The sequence below is a fragment of the Globicephala melas genome, chromosome 2, assembly GCF_963455315.2.
Source record: "Globicephala melas chromosome 2, mGloMel1.2, whole genome shotgun sequence".
Taxonomy (NCBI): domain Eukaryota; kingdom Metazoa; phylum Chordata; class Mammalia; order Artiodactyla; family Delphinidae; genus Globicephala; species Globicephala melas.
Window position 1 is genome coordinate 111,373,516 of NC_083315.2, and position 20,091 is coordinate 111,393,606.

General features: G+C 38.0%; 1 protein-coding gene across 2 annotated transcripts in view; it reads left to right on the forward strand.

The window, feature by feature from the left end:
• Positions 1 to 1,565: 1,565 nt before the first annotated feature.
• Positions 1,566 to 20,091, forward strand: part of ARHGAP5 (Rho GTPase activating protein 5) — a 73,364-nt gene continuing 54,838 nt past the window's right edge. For both annotated transcript variants that reach the window (XM_030854764.2, XM_030854765.2), the window contains exons 1-2: positions 1,566 to 1,733; positions 14,355 to 18,242. In XM_030854764.2, coding sequence (XP_030710624.1) covers positions 14,523 to 18,242 — 3,720 coding nt within the window. In that variant the 5' untranslated portion in view covers positions 1,566 to 1,733; positions 14,355 to 14,522. The remainder of the gene's footprint in view (positions 1,734 to 14,354; positions 18,243 to 20,091) is intronic.

A 20,091-nucleotide genomic window follows, 5' to 3' on the forward strand; every position in this document is an offset into this window, starting at 1 on the left:
AATCTATCCCCAAAGAGAAATTCTCCTCCACATTACTTCTTTCTTTTAAACTTAACAACAAATTGGGGTAGATTTATGTTTTCGCTCATTCATTCTTTCATCTGCTGGCAGCTATTTTAAGACCTCTGTGTAAGACGGATTCTGATGACCTTGGGAAAATCACAAGACCTCAGTTTCTTCAATGGTAAAAGAAAAGGCATTCTTCCACCGTCCTTTCTCCACCATTCAATGCCAATGCCCAGATGAGAGATACACCGAAAGCTCAGTGTACCCCCAAACTTGTGAGATTTCCACAAGTCTCAAAAAATATTGAATATATTTAAGGCAGTGTAATAAAAGCCGGGTGGCCGATGGTTCCTAAGGTTGGGCTGGTAGTGGTGTGAGCAGGGGTCTTCTGGGCTACCCCAAAATCCACCCCATGTCTTGGCATCTCGCTCAACTTCCATAAGAACGGACTAAACCGAGGGCCTGCCTCCGTCCTTGTGCGGTGTCGACGGCGAAATGGATTCTTCTTGCTCCCATGGAGTTTTCCCTTCTGGGTGAGTATGGCACCAGGTCCCGGGCGGGTGATGTCTGTAGTTGGCCAGCGATCCCAGGCAGAAAACTGGCTGCACACACAAGAGCATGCAGGCAAGTATGTCCCTGAGAACGAGCTTGGGCGCATATTTTCATCTCTTGAATTCGTTAACGCTCTGAGACCGTAGGCTGATTTATCGAGAATCATTCAGTGCCCATGCGATGTTTTGCGGCTAACACAATATCAGGTTCCTTTTCAGTATTGTGGTTTGCTCTCAGTTACGGCCAGAAACCGGAACAGAAGGAAAGGGAGAAAGCAGGAAAGGTTTGGAGACGACCGTGCTCAGGGCGGCATGGTCTGCAGCTTCTAAAGCGTGGAGGATGGGACGGAGGAGGAGCAGAATACGGAGAAAGGGGAAAGCAGAGGAAAAACACTCACGCCAATGGGTAAAAGGGAAAAGGTGAGAAGGAATGGAGTAAGAGAGGGAACCAATGGGTGGGAGGGGCGGAGGAAGAAGGGGGAGGGGCAGAAGCCAATGGGGGAGCCGGGACGCGAGCGAGGACGCGGCCCCGCGCGCTCGCTCCCTCCCTCCTTCTCGGGAGCTCGCGCCTTCCCAGGCTCCCGGGAGACGAGGGCAGGGGCGGGGCCCAGCCGGGCTCGCGGCGCGGGAGGCGTCGCGAGGTGAGGGCGGCGGGGGCGGGGGATTGTGGGGAGGGCGCTGTGGATGCGCGCGCGCGCGCCCCGTCGAGGCTGCGCCGCCGCTCCGCCCCCGGCCGTGTGTGTGGCAGCGCGCGCGCGCGCGTGCGTTCCGGCGGTGCGCGCCGGGAGAGATGCTGAGGTAAAGTTCGGGAGAGAGGGAGAGATCCGTCAGCGCGAGGGAGCCCGAGTGGCCGCCATTACTGAGCCCGGCGCGGCGGCGGGCGCTGGGGAAGGGGGGAGGGACGGGGCCGCCGCTGGTGGCGGGGAGGGAGGGAGGGAGGGTGGGTTACCCGGCCGCGGGAGCCGTAGGGCTTGAGGTTTCGGGGCGTGTGTGTTGGGGAGGGCGGGGGGAGGTGGCTGAAGGGACGCGGCGCACGGTGAGCGCGCCGGGGAAGAGAGACGAGCAGAGAGTGGAGGAGGAGGCGGCGGCGGGAGCGCTCCCCAGGAATGTCGCTGCCGCCGCCACCGCCGGGACCGCTGCCGTTGAGGAGGAGATGGAGGAGACCGACGGTGTTAGGTAGGACCTTGCGACTCCCTGCTCCTTCGGGCCTGCCGGCTCGCCCCCTCCTCGCCGGGGACCCTCCAGCCGCCCGCTGCCCTCTGTCCCGCTCGGTCGCCGCCGCCGGTTGTAACCAGTTCAAGGGGCTGGGGCCCCGCAGCCGCCGAGGGGAGCCTGGCGCCGCGCTCGGTCCTTGCAGGCCGGGGCTGGGAGCGGCTGCCGCGGGGAGGATACGGGCGGCGTGAAGGGCAGAGAGGCCGTGGGGGTGGGGGGCGCTTTCTCCACAGGTGACGGGGCAGGGGTCGGCGGAGGCCTGGTGGCGGCCGGGGATCGCGCGGGCCCCGCCGGGTGTCCGACCTCACCCGCCGCCCTCACTTGCTCTGGTCTCGGATGGTGCGTGGGGGAGGAAGGTGGCCGTGTCTGTTGCCCGGGTGGCTGCTGTTAACGAGTTCCACCTGGAAGGGGGAGAGGGGGTGGGCGCATATTCGCGGAGACACAGTCCTCGTTGCAAACTTGAGCGTCTTTCTGGGGGATCGGCCCTTTCACTCTTTTCCCCTAGCTCCCCCACTCCTCCCTGGGTTCTGTTCACCAATTTCCCGTCTGCTCCTAAAGCTCAGGGTAGGATATGAGAAGTTGCGCTGCGCAACCAAAACACAAGAGTCCTAAGGGTTGACTGCGACTGGGTGAGCCTTTGATACTGAGTTCTCGCTAGAATAACCTCTAGATTCTCCCTGTTTCCACTAAAGAAAAGTATCGGGGTGGGGGTGGGGAGCTGCGCGGGAGCGCGCGCGCACTTATCCACACATAAATACACTCACTCCTTCACACCCTCCCTCTCCAGCGTTACTAGAAATGCAAGTGAGGTGGACGCTCTGGGTGCAGCTGAGGCTGAAAGGTGCTCGGAAGTCAAGGCAAACTATCAGGACGTTTAGTAAAATTTCGAGAAAGTTGTAGGGGAGAAGCTCCAGTCTGGGCCCATGCTGAATATATGGGAATTTAAATGTTCTAAATTTAGGCCAAAATAGGCATGCAGATGGTGTGTACGCGCGTTTTTAACTTTAAATTCCCAACGATAATTTGCATTTGCCTTTGTGATTGGTAGGAAACGACATCATTCTTTAAAAAGTGTTCAGGTATAAAACAGTGAAATGCATCGCTATATTTACTGATTTTTGCTTATGCTGTCTTCTACAGGTGTTGGGGGGGCGGGGTTTGTCGACTCCACTTAAATCCAAAACCAGTATTCAATTTGAATAGTATATTAGGGAGTGTTTATTTACATTGCTGTTCTCCTTCATTTCAGGGCATATTTCTCTAAGTCTCCATTTAAGATGGTTCTTTTAACAAAAATGTGATCTAGATTCAACTCTTAAGAAAAATATTTAGTTAAGTAAGATATGTTAATAAATTGTGTTTGGAAGTGTTTTGCTGTCAATTCCAGTTTATTTGACTTTAATGTGATAAAACTGTACTCTTAGTATTTTTAGATAGACATACTGACCATATAGGTAACCTGCTAGACAGTTTCCAGATTAAGGTTTTGCTTCCATTTTAAATTGCTTTCTCATTTTTGGCTTTTTCATGTGTTCTTTGTAATTGACTCACATTTCTTGTATCTGTAGTATCAATAGATCAGAGGAAGAGGCTGGTAAATGCAGATCACCAAAAACTTTTATAGGCCTTGGAGCATATGACTAAACATACATGACTGAAAAGCTGGGAATACCTGTGCATTTAACTTTCAAGAAATAGCACTATTGATCAGATGGACTTAAAGCAAAAATTAGAGCAATACAGGTGACTAGATAACAGTCGATTTGGTTGTCATGTGTAGGCTACATTTTTTTTTAACCCACCTCAGCATGTCTTATTTTACCATTCTTTGTACGTTAATTGTAAGAGCACTGGGGAATGGGGTGTGTTACACTTTGATACGAGAAAGAATTGTCACAGAATCTGATATCTTTATCAATTTTTTAGCACCCCTCCCCCACATTTAAATTAGCCATTTAGAAATTGTATTGCAAAATTAATATCTTACTTCTGTCACATGGTACTTATCCTAAATGTTTTCAAACCATGCCCCCACCCCCATCTTTTTATGTTTGAAAGGCAGATTTAAATCTGCACACTTGCTCTTTCGGAGAAAATTATTTTGACCTTGAAAGTTAAGATTTTTTAAGGAATAAAATACTGTACTTGCATTCTTTTTTTGGAATTGAAGTTGTGGCACAGCTTAGAATAATAGTTTTGTAACTCACTTTTAAATTGAAAAAATTATTTCTCAAGAAGAGCTTACTAAACTTTTACTTTTTCATCATTAGCAGGACTTAAGGTAAGTGTTGCCTTTAGTATTCACTTCTTAAATATGAAATGGCATAATAGAGATTTTCTTGATAACTACAGAATGCTTTAATTTTCACAACTTCAGTTTCCATAGATATTATTTTTAAAACTTTATTTGGGCTAATTGTTTCTTTGCCCACCAAGGAAGGATACAGGTAATATAGTTCACTCAAGAAACGCTGTATAGTGTTCTGTTTTAGTAATGTCTTATGTTCCTAAAGGATGTTTGTAAAATACATTTGAAGTACACCAAGGGAATTCGGCTTTTTAAAGAACTGTGAAGAAACTTTATGAAGTGATCCATTATTTGGTGACTTGAGTAATCAAGCTCCTATTTGTTTACATGAAGGTTGTTGATAATTTTCTCAAACTCGGAAAATTAAGAAAAAATAGTTCAGTACTAAGAATTTTAAGTATGAACTTTAATTGGTTTTCAAATTCTGTTCCTTGGATCCCTTATGGATTTTTGCTGGATGTCTTGAGACTTCCTCTGATACCCCACCCTTCAAAACCAGGGCAGCCTTTATTTTTGTCTATTAAGTGTATTGTATCAATACTTAAATATAAAAATTCCTTTGAAAAAAGAAATCATCTGCATTAGGAATTTTTTGAAAGCCTTAATTTGTATTCATTAGTTCAGATTATCTTTTTTGGCACTTATTATATGCCTGGCCTTGGGGGTACCAAGATAAGTTAGTAGTAACTTTACCAGGAATAAATAGTTACAAGTACTAAGAGATGCGGAAAAGAGAACCACTGTTTCTGTCAGGGCCTCTTTGGGAAACCTTTACAGAAGAAGCATTTGAATTTGGATGTTTTGACTGCAAATAGGAGTTTGAATGTAAGAGAGACAAAAAAGGTTTTTGTTTTTTCACTGTATTTTGGAGGTTGACTGTCCACAATTCCTTAGATTTGCAGTCAGATAAAGTAGGTTGTTAATATTTGGTCATGTCTGTGTGTTTTACTCCTTAGAATTAGACTGTTGGGAAAAAATTATGCATAACTTTGTAGTTTTAGGGTTAAAATATGACTGGTATGTTCCATTTGGTTAGATTCTCAAGCTTTTCATCATGAAGAGTTAATGGAAAGGTGAATTTTTATTTTTCTATCTTCGTATTAGATTTAGTCTATTTTATTATCCCTGACCAGTATTTTATTGAGCAACTAGGCACTGTGAGTGATACAAGGAAATATAAAATATTGCTCCCTTAAAAGCTTTGGTGGGGAGTGAGCTTGACAATTTAGGAATAGTTAAATGCCAGTTAGAAGTAGAGTAGAAGAGCCATATACAAGGCAGTACCTATTGATTTAAAAATTGGTGTAAAGGAATTTAGATAAAGGAGATGTCATTTGCAAGTTGCCTAGGATTGGAATGAGTGAGAAAAACATTTAAGTTAATGACACTGTGGACCAAAAGCACAGGGGAAGTGTGGATAAATTGACAGGTGAGGAGAAAATATAAGGTAAAAATGTAAGAGCATCAGTTTGTATGTTGTGAGCCAAATTGAAGGATTGGGGAAAAGTGTTAACACAAGGTTAATAGGAGGAGTAATCGGGAAATAAACAAATTACATCTTCATCACTGTCCTTGTTATTATATTTGGCATTGTCAAACAGCCTTGGAAAACTCATTCTTTGGCTTCTGTTAAGGTATATAGTTTGTTTTTTTTCTTCCTAGTGATCCAATATTGTGATCCAGTATTTTACGTTTCTTTCTATACTTGCCTTTCCAGAGTCAGGATAATGTATCTCTTTTTATTTGCTCCTTTATTTTTACTTTGGTTGATTACTAAAGAGAAGGTAGAAAATTAACATTCCTATGATCTGGGAAACTGAGATCCAGATTTCTACTCTTCTCTGTAAGTTTGTAACTCTTTGGATACTTGTTAAAAAGAGTATTAAATCAAATGGCCTCTTAAATAATTTTCTAAAGTTTATGATCTTGAAATTGATGTTACTGATCTTGACTTTGCCTCATTTCATTTCTGTATTTTCATTTGTCTTGGTAATACTGTTACCTGAAACTCAAGTGATAGCACCATCTGTTGCTGGGACTGATTAGTTTTTCTTTAAGAAACATTGACTCATTTGTTTTTATTTCTTTTATCTAGCAGCCAGTCACCAAGATCTTTGTCTTGGACTGCTGTTTTCAGTTCTGTGATAGTTCAGGTGCTTTCAAGCCTCTAGTATATGTACATCTCTTGGGCATTGTGCCCTACCAAATCCAGTTTTGTATTCTACGTCTAATCTGGAATGGCTTCTTATTGCTCATTACAAAGTCTAACTCACGTTTGCCCTTGAAGACCTTCCATAGATCTTATATCTTCAGAAATAAATAAGAAATAAGTTTCTACTTTCCAACATGGCAGCTGTGCTCAACCACTCCACCCTAATCACACACCAGGAAGGACTTCTTTTTAAAATCCAAATCCAGTCTGTTTTCAGAGTTTACTCAGATCCTTTAATCTGTTGCAGGGGTCTGCAGATTATAGCCTCTGGGCCAAATCCAGCCTGCTGCCTGTTTTCATTTAATGGCTTTTTACATTTTGAAATGGTTGAGGAAACAGTTAAAAGAATAATATTTTGATATATGTGAAAATTATATGGAATTCAAATTTCATTGTCCATAAATAACCAGTGATCATTTTTGTAAGTATTGTCTATGGCTGTAATATTTACTGTCTGGCCTTTTACAGAAAAAGTTTTCCAAGCCCTGACCTATACCAATATGTACTGATTTTTCATTTCTTTGAATTCCTGTTACATTTATCAGTTCCATAGTATAGCACACTGCCTATGACTCCTCAGCTATGGTACTATATATAAAGCTTCTTAAAAATAGTGGGGAAAGTGTTTTTCAGCCTTTTAAAAAAAATCCATACCTCCTTTTTAGTCTATACCCCTTTTTGAGATTCTTATTTGACCACCTAATGTTCCCATAATTAAGAATATTGTTAAACTTAATACAGTTTGTTTTCCCTCCTGTGTAGCATTACAATAACAAACGTTAAATTATGCCCTTTCCCCCTGCTTTTCAGTTCTTCAAAGTGAGAAGAAAGGACTCAGACCCTGGAAGGGAGCATATTCATAGCCTGGCTTAGTGGACTTCCCTGTACATACCTTTGTACCCTCAAAACTTCTGACATAAAGCTAAGCAAATAGTAGCTAAGCACAGTATGTACTTAATGGGTTGCTTACATAGGTTGATGTAAATGAGGTTACTGTTGGTTCTTCTGTTTTCATCACAGAATAAGGAAATGGACTAGGAAGAGTTTAGAATAACTTTGACACCATGTCCTCAGAGGCAGCATGTTGTTAGAGGAAAGTGTGGATTAAAAACAGGATAGGCAGTTTATCTAGGGAGTAGTTTACATCATTGCTTTTCAAATATTTTCTGCAATGAAACTTTTTCAAACAATAAATCCTTGAAATATCAAAAGATAAAAATGGATAAAAGCAGAATTACCTTTGCTGAGTAGGTTTTGGGGAGATCTCAAGAGTACTGCCTACTGAGACCCTTCTGGAAGGTGCCCTTCAGGCTTAATGTTTATAAACCCATAATTTGTTAATGAGCAGACTAAAGATCTTGGAAAAAATACTGGACTTTTTATATTAGAATATTCTGCTGTGCTAAACCTATGGACCCATAATAGTCTGTGATTTTGTTAATTGTGACTGCGAATATGACTTCCAGATTGTCCAGTGGTTTGGGATCTGAGTCTGGAGATTGATTCATTCAGTCATCAAATACTTGAGCACCCACTGTGTGTCAGGCACTGATCTGAGTGCTAGGAATATGGTAAAAAACAAAACAAAATCTCCATCCTAACAGTTTATCCTGAATCTTACCAAGATATGCTTCAATAAAGACTAATTCATAGGAATGATGACTTTACCATTCCTTACACCCTTAAGATAGTGTGCTTATGTGGTACAGACCTTGGTCAAAGAAAACATGGAATATGATTGACTCTCCTACAGGTGTTAACATTGTTTACTTAGCTATCTTTTATATGTTAAAATGACTTTTCCATTTCCTCTTCTAATTTTTATGGCATATATTTATCATTGAGAATTAGCAACATTAAGAAAAGTATATTTTAAGGCAATATTATGCCATATTCATCTTTTAGTATACAGTTGATGTTTTTATTCTCAAACTGTTCTCGATAAGTTTACCTAAGATTGTGGAATATATGATCACCTTTGGGCTTGGATCTGCTTCTGTCTTGAATATTTGTTTATTTAAGGGATATTTTCTCTATTTGACTTGAAGATGGAGCACATAATTACAGAGCTGCTTCTGCGTAATTAGGTCTTTGAAATGTTTTCTGTAGTAAATAGTTGTGATTTAAAAAAATTTTTAGGTGTCAAAAATAAAAGTTAGATGATTATTCTGGCTGAATACAGGCATACATTTTATTATGCTTCACAGATACTGTGTTTTTGCTCATTCAAGGTTTTTGGCAACCCTGTGTAGAGCAAGTCTATAGACACCATTTTTCCAACAGCATTATTTTTTAGTTAAGGTATGTACATTGTTTTTTTAGACATAATGGTACTGAACACTTAGTAGACTACAGTATAGTGTAAACATAACTTTCATATGCACTGAGAAACCAAAAAATTCATGTGACTTATGTTATTGTGATACTTGCTTTCTTGTGGTGGTACGTTATTGTGATACTTCCTTTCTTGTGGTGGTCTGCAACCAAACCTGCAATATCTCCGAGGTATGCCTGTACAGTATTATAGATTATAGTTAGTCTTTATTCTGATGGCTTAATTTTTGACAAAAAATTTTGGGACCTTGAATATATGTATATTTTCTCCATAAGTAGCTTTAGAAAATCTTTTAGATTAGTAAATCATGGCACCTATTTAGTAAACCTAACATGCTTTACTTTTTTTTTTTTTAACCGAAGATTTAAGAACATTTGATTTTAATATTTATTAGCATTCATGCATTTGTTGAATAGCTACTAGGTGGGAAGGACTGTTCTGGGCTCTTGGGAGCCCAGATGATGGAATGAACAGATTTGTGCCTTTGTGCATCTTTATTAAACCTGGAGTGGGGCAGGGAGAGGGATAGAGTTAATGACAGATAATAAAGAAGTAAGTTGTATAGTAAGTTAGGAGGGTAAGCAAAGGAGAATTTGGGGAGTATTAGGAAAATAAGTGCAAAGGTAGGAACATGTTTGGCTTGTTGAGCAACAGTTCAGGGTTTCTCACTGTGACTGGAATAGAATGAGAATGGGGAGAATAGTATGAGAGTAGGTCAGAGAGTAAGGTAGGGCTGGAGAAGGTAGATCTTGTAGAAAGCCATTGAAAGGACTTGGCTTTCATTTTTAGGAGCCACTGGAGAGTTTTGAGCAAAAGAAAGGAAGGGTCTGACTTAAGTTTTAAAAGAATTACTCTGGCTGCTCTATGAACAGACGGGGGAAGGGGAGCAGGAGTGGAAGCAGAGAAATTAGTTTAGAAGCCTTTGGAATAATCCAGAGCCAGAGATGACAGTGGAATGAGATCAGAGTTATAACAATAAAGGTAGTGAAAAGCAATAAATTTTGGATGTATTTTGAAGATAGGGCCAGCAAGAATTTCCTGACACAGTATGGTAACTTAAAAGTGTAAAATAGTTTTTAAAATATACTTTTTATTGATTGAGTGCAATAGTTTTGTGAAAAGGTACAAAACAAAATTTAGTTTAAGTCCAGAATTAATAAGAATCTTTTCAGTTTCCTAGATCCCTTATAGAACTTAAAAACATTTTTTTTTTTGCAGAAAACCACTTCATGTTATTAAAACTCCATTAAAAGGAGCACGTTACGTTTGAATGGCTTAAAATTGCTCAGAAAACTTAGTTGTAGAGGTAGCTTCATTGCAGCAGACAACTGTAGGACAGTTCCACTCAAAAATTGTACATTGTCATTAATTTCTGTAAGGATGCTTAATCTAAACATTTCCTTGAAGTGAAAGTTTATAGGGTAGTCTTAAAGGCAGGATGAGAAACTGATTGCAAACTATTAAAAGCAGCACTACTGCTTAAGAAAGTAAAGATTGGTCATCAAGAGACTCATCTTAACCCTCTAACTTTGAGTAGGTCATTGTTTTTATCTTGGTTTTTTCATGAGCAAAAATCAGCATGATAGTAGATGTTAGAGAGAACAAGGTATTTTTAGTTATATGAAAATAGTTATGTCAAAAATAGAAAAGAGGGGCTTCCCTGGTGGCGCAGTGGTTGAGAGTCCGTCTGCTGATGCAGGGGACACGGGTTCGTGCCCCGGTCCGGGAAGATCCCACATGCCGCGGAGCCTGTGCGTCTGGAGCCTGTGCTCCGCAACGGGAGAGGCCACAACAGTGAGAGGCCCGCGTACCGCCAAAAAAAAAAAAAAAAAAAAAAATAGAAAAGATATGTCTGGATTGACATAGTCAAATATTACCATTGAAAATATTTGAAAGGAATTTTCAAATTAAATCAAACAGGCTGCCTATAGACATTGGCCAGGCTGCCTATAGACATTGGCCATTAGCTTATTAGTGGGAACTCAAAACAAAAAAAAAACAGAAGGCATTCTTTTTTTCTCAGCACAGCAGAAAAATTACCTTGGTTAGTTAATGAGGGCAGTTTTGACTTGGATAGTGAGGGCCAGTGGATAATTCATGTATGTATAAACTATCCAAGTGTCTGAAAGTAAATTTCTTTATAACCTATTACAGCCAATCTCATGAGAGCTGTCTTTCTCCCTTGGGGTGGTAATAGCATACTCACTCAAACAAATGGCAAAATCTTTTTGAGGGCAGGATGGCAACAATTTTTTTTTTTCTGGTCTAGGATTTCTGAAACATTTAAAAAATCTGAAAACACTTTTATAAACTTTAGTTTCTGAGTTAAGTAAACCTGTAAATCAAATAAAGAAGACACTGCTCTGATGAAGAGTTGGAGAGAGCAACTATTTATTTGCCCAGTGTTCTTTCCCACCTCTAGATGAAAGAATTTTCCCACCAGAATTTGAAAATCACTATATGGCGACTCATGACATAAACTCTGGATCTGACTTCAGAATACCAGCAGGTAGCCTGCCTGAGAGCATCGTTAGAAAAAAGAATATGGATGTTCCTCACTGTGTCTAATTGGTAGTTTACTGTAAATTTGGTTTGTTAACCATAAATGTCACACAAAGCTACCTTATTTTTAATTTAAACTTCAGTATTTGTAATTCAGAGACTGCCACTAACAAATTAATTAGGATGTGTTGAAGCCTTAGTATTAAAAATTATCCTCAGTATAATAGAGGGGCTTCCCTGGTGGCGCAGTGGTTGGGAGTCCGCCTGCCGATGCAGGGGACACGGATTCGTGCCCCGGTCCGGGAAGATCCCACATGCCGCGGAGCGGCTGGTCCCATGAGCCATGGCCGCTGAGCCTGCGCGTCCGGAGCCTGTGCTCCGCAACGGGAGAGGCCACAGCGGTGAGTGGCCTTCGCACCGCAAAAAAAAAAAAACACATAATAGAGGGGTTTTTTTTGTCTGTTAGATAAAAAGCTTTCCAGTTTTCAATGACTGATGAAAGCGTGAAAACTTCATGCCTCCACTCATCTTCATTTACTTTTAAGGCCTTTTTCTTTCTGAAACTTTAAAAATTGATTTTGTGATAGTGTTTTTATTTCTTCTCTTATACTCCATAACTTTAGATAGAAAAGTATCTCAGTCTTTTGAGGTTTATGCTCTAGGAGAGCATGAATGATTCTTTTCATGTGTTTCGATAAGTATATGTAAAAAATATTAACAAAGATGTGACCATTATGACAAGGATTAGATTTGTAGTTGAAATTTTTCTGCAGTATTCAGGTCCATATGATGTTGTATTGTTACCTTTCTATTAACAGCTTTGTGTCTCTTAAGCTGGAAAGCAGGGGATAGTCTTAAACTTCTTTGAATTGCTCTTAGTTTTCAGAATAGATGCTTGTCTACCAAAGAGTTAATAAAGAGCTATATGTAGTTCTAGTGTTTGTACTGTTTAATGTAAAAATTCCCCAGAGTAATCACTGGTTATGTTTTCTTTTGATGTACATTTAAAAGGATATCTTCTGCAATTTTTTGCTTGCTTAGTAAGAAAGAAGGATAGACCTTGTATTCCACTGTGTTTTCAATTTTTTTCTTAATTGTTAGTTATGAGTCACTATGCTATTTTCACAAACTAATTTCCCTTTTTATCACTGTTTATAACTTTGTTATCCAGTTAGTTCACTGTTGTCTTTTCAGTAAATATCCATTAAGTAGCCCAGTTGTTCTTTTATGCAGTTTAGGTAAAGAATGTTAAACTTGGTGCTAAGTGCAAATATTCAGTTTGATCACGTTAAGATTTGTAAAAATTTTTACTTAATGAAAGAGAGTTAAGAGCATTGGGTGGGACTGCCCTACTTTCTTATACTGCTAGTTATTGTATATACTGCTACCAGATAAATATTTGTAAGTCACCAGTCTGATCACATCATTTTTAATAAATCTTCAATAGCTTTCTTGGTTCTAAGAATCAAATTTTAAAAACAGAACTTAGTATTTATTAAGCATTTTTTTCTTTGCTAGGCACTTAACATTAAAGATTAACATTAAACATTTTCTTTAACATTAAAGAAAAAATTAGTTCTTAAATTTGTATAGATAGGCAGCCCTGTTTTATAGATGGGGGAACCATGTCTCAAGAGGTTTAGGGCTTTACTATTGTCATAAACTAGTAAATACTAGGAGTTGAATTTGAAATCAGTTCTATTTACTCATGGTGTTCTACTACTTATGTTGCTCCTTCAACATGACAATATTTTATTTATTACCGAATTGAAGATAATGAACATTTTGCTTGAATATCAGATGGCTGATATTGTTAAAAGTAATACTTGGTTGAGGCTGATAGGATAAACTTAGAGAATACAAAAATAAATCTGAAATTTTATTTTAAAATATTATTGTACTAGAAATATTAGAATTTAAATTTCAAGAATAATTTCTGTTTACCATTAGTTGTTAGTATAGCAGATGTGCAGCACAACCTAAATAGATGTTTACTTGCAATTTTGAGGGTAGTGGAGAAGCCACATATTGGGGGCAGGTAGTGGTTCTTTATTTTTTTCCTCATGGTCTTTTTATTTTATTTTGTCTGGATTGAAGATAATTTTCACATATGTTGATGTACATGACTGGATATTTTCCTTGTGAAATTTTGATGTGGTAGAAATGATGATGTATTGCTTTTCCTTCAACCTCAAAAGAATGTGAAGAATCTCCAAATAATACCTTCGTAAGAGACTGATTCATTGCTTCCACACAAATAACCTAAATTAAATTACATGCAATTCTTAAAGTTTATTTGATGTTGTTGGTATATCAAATAATTCTAAAAGATTTTCTCAAATACATAATCGTAAAATTCTTTACCTTTGTGCTACTCAAAATGTGATCTCTGAGCTCTTTGTAAATACTCAGAGGGAATAAATACAGAAATCAAAAACATTTAGAAACAATTTGACAGTAATTTTGTATCTCTTGAATCTAATAAGAAACTGGGACCTAGATTTTTTAAACATTTCATTCATTGTATTTTTAAAAATTGACTTACAGATATGAAATAAAAGGTCCTTAGATCGTTTGAGAAGCATTGATCTAGTTAAATGCTGTCATTATTTGTATTAACTGTTCATTTATATTTCCTTGTTTAAGTATATGAATATCCTTAATTGCTTTTAGATATAAAATTTGATAGATTTCACAGGAGTATGTTGAAACTTCTTGAAAATTTTTTTTAATTCTAAAATCTTGCTAAATTCATATGAAATTCCATTTTAGGGAATAAGTTTTGAGGAACCATGTTACAGAAAGCAGATAGTTTTTTAAAGTTGTGAGAGAGTTGTTCACGCAACTAGTATGTTTTAGTTATCGTCAAACATAGCCAGCCTCCAGTCAGAAAAGGCAGGAAAATTGAGGGAGGGGAAAAGACTAGTTGTTTCCTCAAACTCATAGGAAGAAGTAGAAACAAAATGCACGTTTGGTTAAGAGGGTTTTATTTTAAAGTTTGTAAGATCACATTAAAATCTGTATTTAGTTTTTCTTGTTGTTAGATGTGCCTTAAATTTTGAGGTCATCTTGCATTTATAACAGTAAATCATAAACTGTCTTTGGTGATTTCTTAAAATACATGTAACATTGTTAACTTGCCTGGTGCTTTGTTATGAACATCTTTAATATGTATATAATTCGACATGTGTAATTCATGATTAAGATTTGTCCTTTTTCTCTTTCTAGGAAGATGATCCATATGATCTTGAAGACCTTTCTGCACAGAAATGAGGGAAATACAAAGAACCAAATATCGTTCTGAAATTCGGGATCTGTATTTTGAGATGATTTTATTTTCAGAATGAGAAGTATATCTGGTTATCTTTATGAATGTAGAGACATGACAAGAGAGTTATGATGGCAAAAAACAAAGAGCCTCGCCCCCCATCCTATACCATCAGTGTAGTTGGACTCTCTGGGACTGAAAAAGACAAAGGTAACTGTGGAGTTGGAAAGTCTTGTTTGTGCAATAGATATGTACGCTCAAAAGCAGATGAATATTATCCAGAGCATACTTCTGTGCTTAGCACCATTGACTTTGGAGGACGAGTAGTAAACAATGATCATTTTTTGTACTGGGGTGACATAACACAAAGTGGTGAAGATGGAGTAGAATGCAAAATTCATGTCATTGAACAAACTGAGTTCATTGATGACCAGACTTTCTTGCCTCATCGGAGTACGAATTTGCAACCATATATAAAACGTGCAGCTGCCTCTAAATTGCAGTCAGCAGAAAAACTGATGTACATTTGCACTGATCAGCTAGGCTTGGAGCAAGACTTTGAACAGAAGCAAATGCCTGAAGGGAAGCTCAATGTAGATGGATTTTTATTGTGCATTGACGTAAGTCAGGGATGCAATAGGAAGTTTGATGATCAACTTAAATTTGTAAATAACCTTTTTGTCCAACTATCAAAATCAAAAAAACCTGTAATAATAGCAGCAACTAAATGTGATGAATGTGTGGATCATTATCTTAGAGAAGTTCAGGCATTTGCTTCAAACAAAAAGAACCTTCTTGTAGTGGAAACATCTGCACGATTTAATGTCAACATTGAGACGTGTTTCACTGCACTGGTACAAATGCTGGATAAAACTCGTGGCAAGCCTAAAATTATTCCCTATCTGGATGCTTATAAAACGCAGAGACAGCTTGTTGTCACAGCAACAGATAAGTTTGAAAAACTTGTGCAGACTGTGAGAGATTATCATGCAACTTGGAAAACTGTTAGTAACAAATTGAAAAATCATCCTGATTATGAGGAATACATCAACTTAGAGGGAACAAGAAAGGCCAGAAATACATTCTCAAAACATATAGAACAACTTAAACAGGAACATATAAGAAAAAGAAGAGAAGAATATATAAATACTTTACCAAGAGCTTTTAACACTCTTTTGCCAAACCTAGAAGAGATTGAACATTTGAATTGGTCAGAAGCTTTGAAGTTAATGGAAAAGAGAGCAGATTTTCAGTTATGTTTTGTGGTGCTAGAAAAAACACCTTGGGATGAAACTGACCATATAGACAAAATTAATGATAGACGGATCCCATTTGACCTCCTGAGCACTTTAGAAGCTGAAAAAGTCTATCAGAACCATGTACAACATCTAATATCAGAGAAGAGGAGAGTAGAAATGAAGGAAAAATTCAAGAAGACTTTGGAAAAAATTCAGTTTATTTCACCTGGGCAGCCATGGGAGGAAGTTATGTGCTTTGTTATGGAGGATGAAGCCTTCAAATATATCACTGAGGCTGATAGCAAAGAGGTATATGGTAGGCATCAGCGAGAAATAGTTGAAAAAGCCAAAGAAGAGTTTCAGGAAATGCTTTTTGAACATTCTGAACTTTTTTATGATTTAGATCTTAATGCAACACCTAGTTCAGATAAAATGAGTGAAATTCATACAGTTTTGAGTGAAGAACCTAGATACAAAGCTTTACAGAAACTTGCACCTGATAGGGAGTCTCTTCTACTTAAGCATATAGGATTTGTTTATCATCCCACTAAAGAAACATGTCTTAGTGGCCAAAACTGTACAGACATTAAAGTAGAGCAGTTACTTGCCAGCAGTCTTTTGCAGTTGGATCATGGCCGCTTACGGTTGTATCATGATAGTACCAATATAGATAAAGTTAACCTTTTCATTTTAGGGAAGGATGGCCTTTCCCAAGAACTAGCAAATGAGATAAGGACACAATCCACTGATGATGAGTATGCCTTAGATGGAAAAATTTATGAACTTGATCTTCGGCCTGTTGATGCCAAGTCGCCTTACTTTTTGAGTCAGTTATGGACTGCTGCCTTTAAACCACATGGGTGCTTCTGTGTATTTAATTCCATTGAGTCACTGAATTTTATTGGGGAATTTATTGGAAAAATAAGAACGGAAGCTTCTCAGATCAGAAAAGATAAGTATATGGCTAACCTTCCATTTACATTAATTCTGGCTAATCAGAGAGATTCTATTAGTAAGAATCTACCAATTCTCAGGCACCAAGGGCAACAGTTGGCAAACAAGTTACAGTGTCCTTTTGTAGATGTACCTGCTGGTACATATCCTCGTAAATTTAATGAAACCCAAATAAAGCAAGCTCTAAGAGGAGTATTAGAATCAGTTAAACATAATTTAGATGTGGTGAGCCCAGTTCCCACCAATAAGGATGTATCAGAAGCTGACTTGAGAATTGTCATGTGTGCCATGTGTGGTGATCCATTTAGTGTGGATCTTATTCTTTCACCCTTCCTTGATTCTCATTCTTGCAGTGCTGCTCAAGCTGGACAGAATAATTCCCTAATGCTTGATAAAATCATTGGTGAAAAAAGGAGGCGAATACAGATCACAATATTATCATACCATTCCTCAATTGGAGTAAGGAAAGATGAACTGGTTCATGGGTATATATTAGTTTATTCTGCCAAACGGAAAGCATCAATGGGAATGCTTCGAGCATTTCTGTCAGAAGTTCAGGACACCATTCCTGTACAGCTGGTGGCAGTTACTGACAGCCAAGCAGACTTTTTTGAAAATGAAGCAATCAAAGAGTTAATGACTGAAGGAGAACACATTGCAACTGAGATCACTGCTAAATTTACAGCACTGTATTCTTTATCTCAGTATCATCGGCAAACTGAGGTGTTTACACTGTTTTTCAGTGATGTTCTAGAGAAAAAAAATATGATAGAAAATTCCTATTTATCTGATAATACAAGGGAATCAACCCATCAAAGTGAAGATGTTTTCCTGCCATCTCCCAGAGACTGTTTTCCCTATAACAACTACCCTGATTCAGATGATGATACAGAAGCACCACCTCCTTATAGTCCAATTGGGGATGATGTACAGTTGCTTCCAACGCCTAGTGACCGTTCCAGATATAGATTAGATTTGGAAGGAAATGAATATCCTATTCACAGCACACCAAACTGTCATGACCATGAACGCAACCATAAAGTGCCTCCACCTATTAAACCTAAACCAGTTGTACCTAAGACAAATGTGAAAAAGTTGGATCCAAACCTTTTAAAAACAATTGAAGCTGGTATTGGTAAAAATCCAAGAAAACAGACCTCCCGGGTGCCTTTGGCACATCCTGAAGATATGGATCCTTCAGATAACTATTCAGAACCCATTGACACAATTTTCAAACAGAAGGGCTATTCTGATGAGATATATGTTGTCCCAGATGATAGTCAGAATCGCATTATTAAAATTCGAAACTCATTTGTGAATAACACCCAAGGAGATGAGGAAAACGGATTTTCTGATAGAATCTCAAAAAGTCATGGGGAACGGAGACCTTCAAAATACAAATACAAATCTAAAACCCTATTTAGTAAAGCCAAGTCATACTACAGAAGAACGCATTCAGATGCAAGTGATGATGAAGCTTTCACCACTTCTAAAACAAAAAGAAAAGGAAGACATCGTGGAAGTGAAGAAGATCCACTTCTTTCTCCTGTTGAAACTTGGAAAGGTGGTATTGATAATCCTGCAATCACTTCAGACCAGGAGTTAGATGATAAGAAAATGAAGAAGAAAACACACAAAGTAAAAGAAGATAAAAAGGTAAGTTTAATTTATGGTTCATAATGTTTCTAAAGATGTTTGCTTTTGACTTTTAAAAAATTATTTTTTAAGAGAATGGATTTGACATCAATGAGAACTTAGACTGCCTGTGTCATTCAGTAAATATAATTGACAGCTCTTTTAAATTTTCTGAGTATTTTGTGAGGGCAGATTATTTTTTGTTACTTATTACATTTTATTTACTTGAGCTTTATCTTATTTGGGGTGGAAGTTTGATTTCACATTCTTCAGCATAAAAGTTCTAGCTGAATATGTGTGTTCTCTCTGCAGAAACTCAGATATAAAGTGATTTTGTTCATTTTTTTCTGTTTGTCTGTAAGCATCCCATTTGTCTGTTTTTCCCTTTTGATCTACCATTTTGCAATATTAATTTGATACATTGACATAGCTTGTTTTATTGTGCTTTGCTTTTTGCACTTCTCAGATACTGCATTTTTTACAAATTGAAGGTTTCTAGCAACCCTGCAACAAGCAAGTCTTCATCAGCACCATTTTTCCAATAGCATTTGCTTACTTCTTACTTGCTTCCATGTTACATTTTGGTAATTCTTGCAATATTCCAAACTTTTAGATTATTATATTTGTTACGGTGATCAGTGATCTTTGATGTTGCTGTTGCAAAAAGTTTACAGCTCACTGTCGGCTCAGATGATGGTTAACGTTTTTTAGACTAGAAAACTATAGACAAAGATCTGGCAAGATTGATCAGATAAAAAGAGAAGGCATAAATCCTGAGAATGAAAAGGGGAATATAATTACAGATAGATCAGATTAATAAGATAGTAGAGAATACTATCAACAATTTTATGTCAACAAATTTGAAAGTTTAAACAAAGTTAAACTCCTTGACAAGAAAGCTTAGAATAATCCTGTAACTATTAAATAAATTATGAAGTAATAGTTACATCTTACCACAAAAATACCAGGCCCAGGTAATTTTACAGGAGACTTTTTAGGGAACAGATCATTCCAGTGTTCTACAAATCCAGAAAATAGAATAGGAGAATACATTCTTTAATTCATTATCTGAAGTTATCTATTCTTAATTCCAGAACCAGTCACAGGTAATATTAGAAAAGAAAATTTTAGTCCCATTTTACTTATGAGTGCACATGCAAAAATTCTAAATAAAGTTCAGGTCTACAGACCCTTAACTGCAATTTTGAAATCCAATAACCTCTGAAAACCAAAAGTTTGTTTAGAACTTGGCAGTGTAATCTGATTTACCCTGTTCTTGGTGGGAAAACCTGACTTGAACTAATGTGTGAGGCTACATATAAGCATTGTCTTATTTAGAGTGAATATCCATATAGTGCACTGCAAGTGTGTTAATGTATTTGAATACAGGTACTGACCCACAGTTTGTTGGGGTTGTTACCTAATACACGTTTTTTGTACTGTACAGTAGGGATGATGACTAAAATTTTCTGAATTCTAAAATATCTTACCCTAAGGGTTTTACATAGGGATTGTGAATGTATAATACCAAAAGAAAAAATCCAACAATATATATAAAAAGCACTTGATAAAATTTAATAAATGAGAAAGCTACTAAATTATGAACAGATGAGAACTTACTTGAGAAAAGGTATCTATAAATATGCAAACAAGTAAGCATCATCCTAATTAGGGAAATGGATTCCCTTTTCAACCAGGAACAAGACAGAATGTACACACCATCACCACTTCCAGTTGGTATTATACAGAGATCCTAGTTAAAGCAGTAAGATAAGAAAAAAAATTAAAAGGATGAGTATTGGAAAGGAAGAAACAAAATTGTCACTCTTGGCTGATGATATGATTGCCTATGTAAAAGCCAAAAGAGATC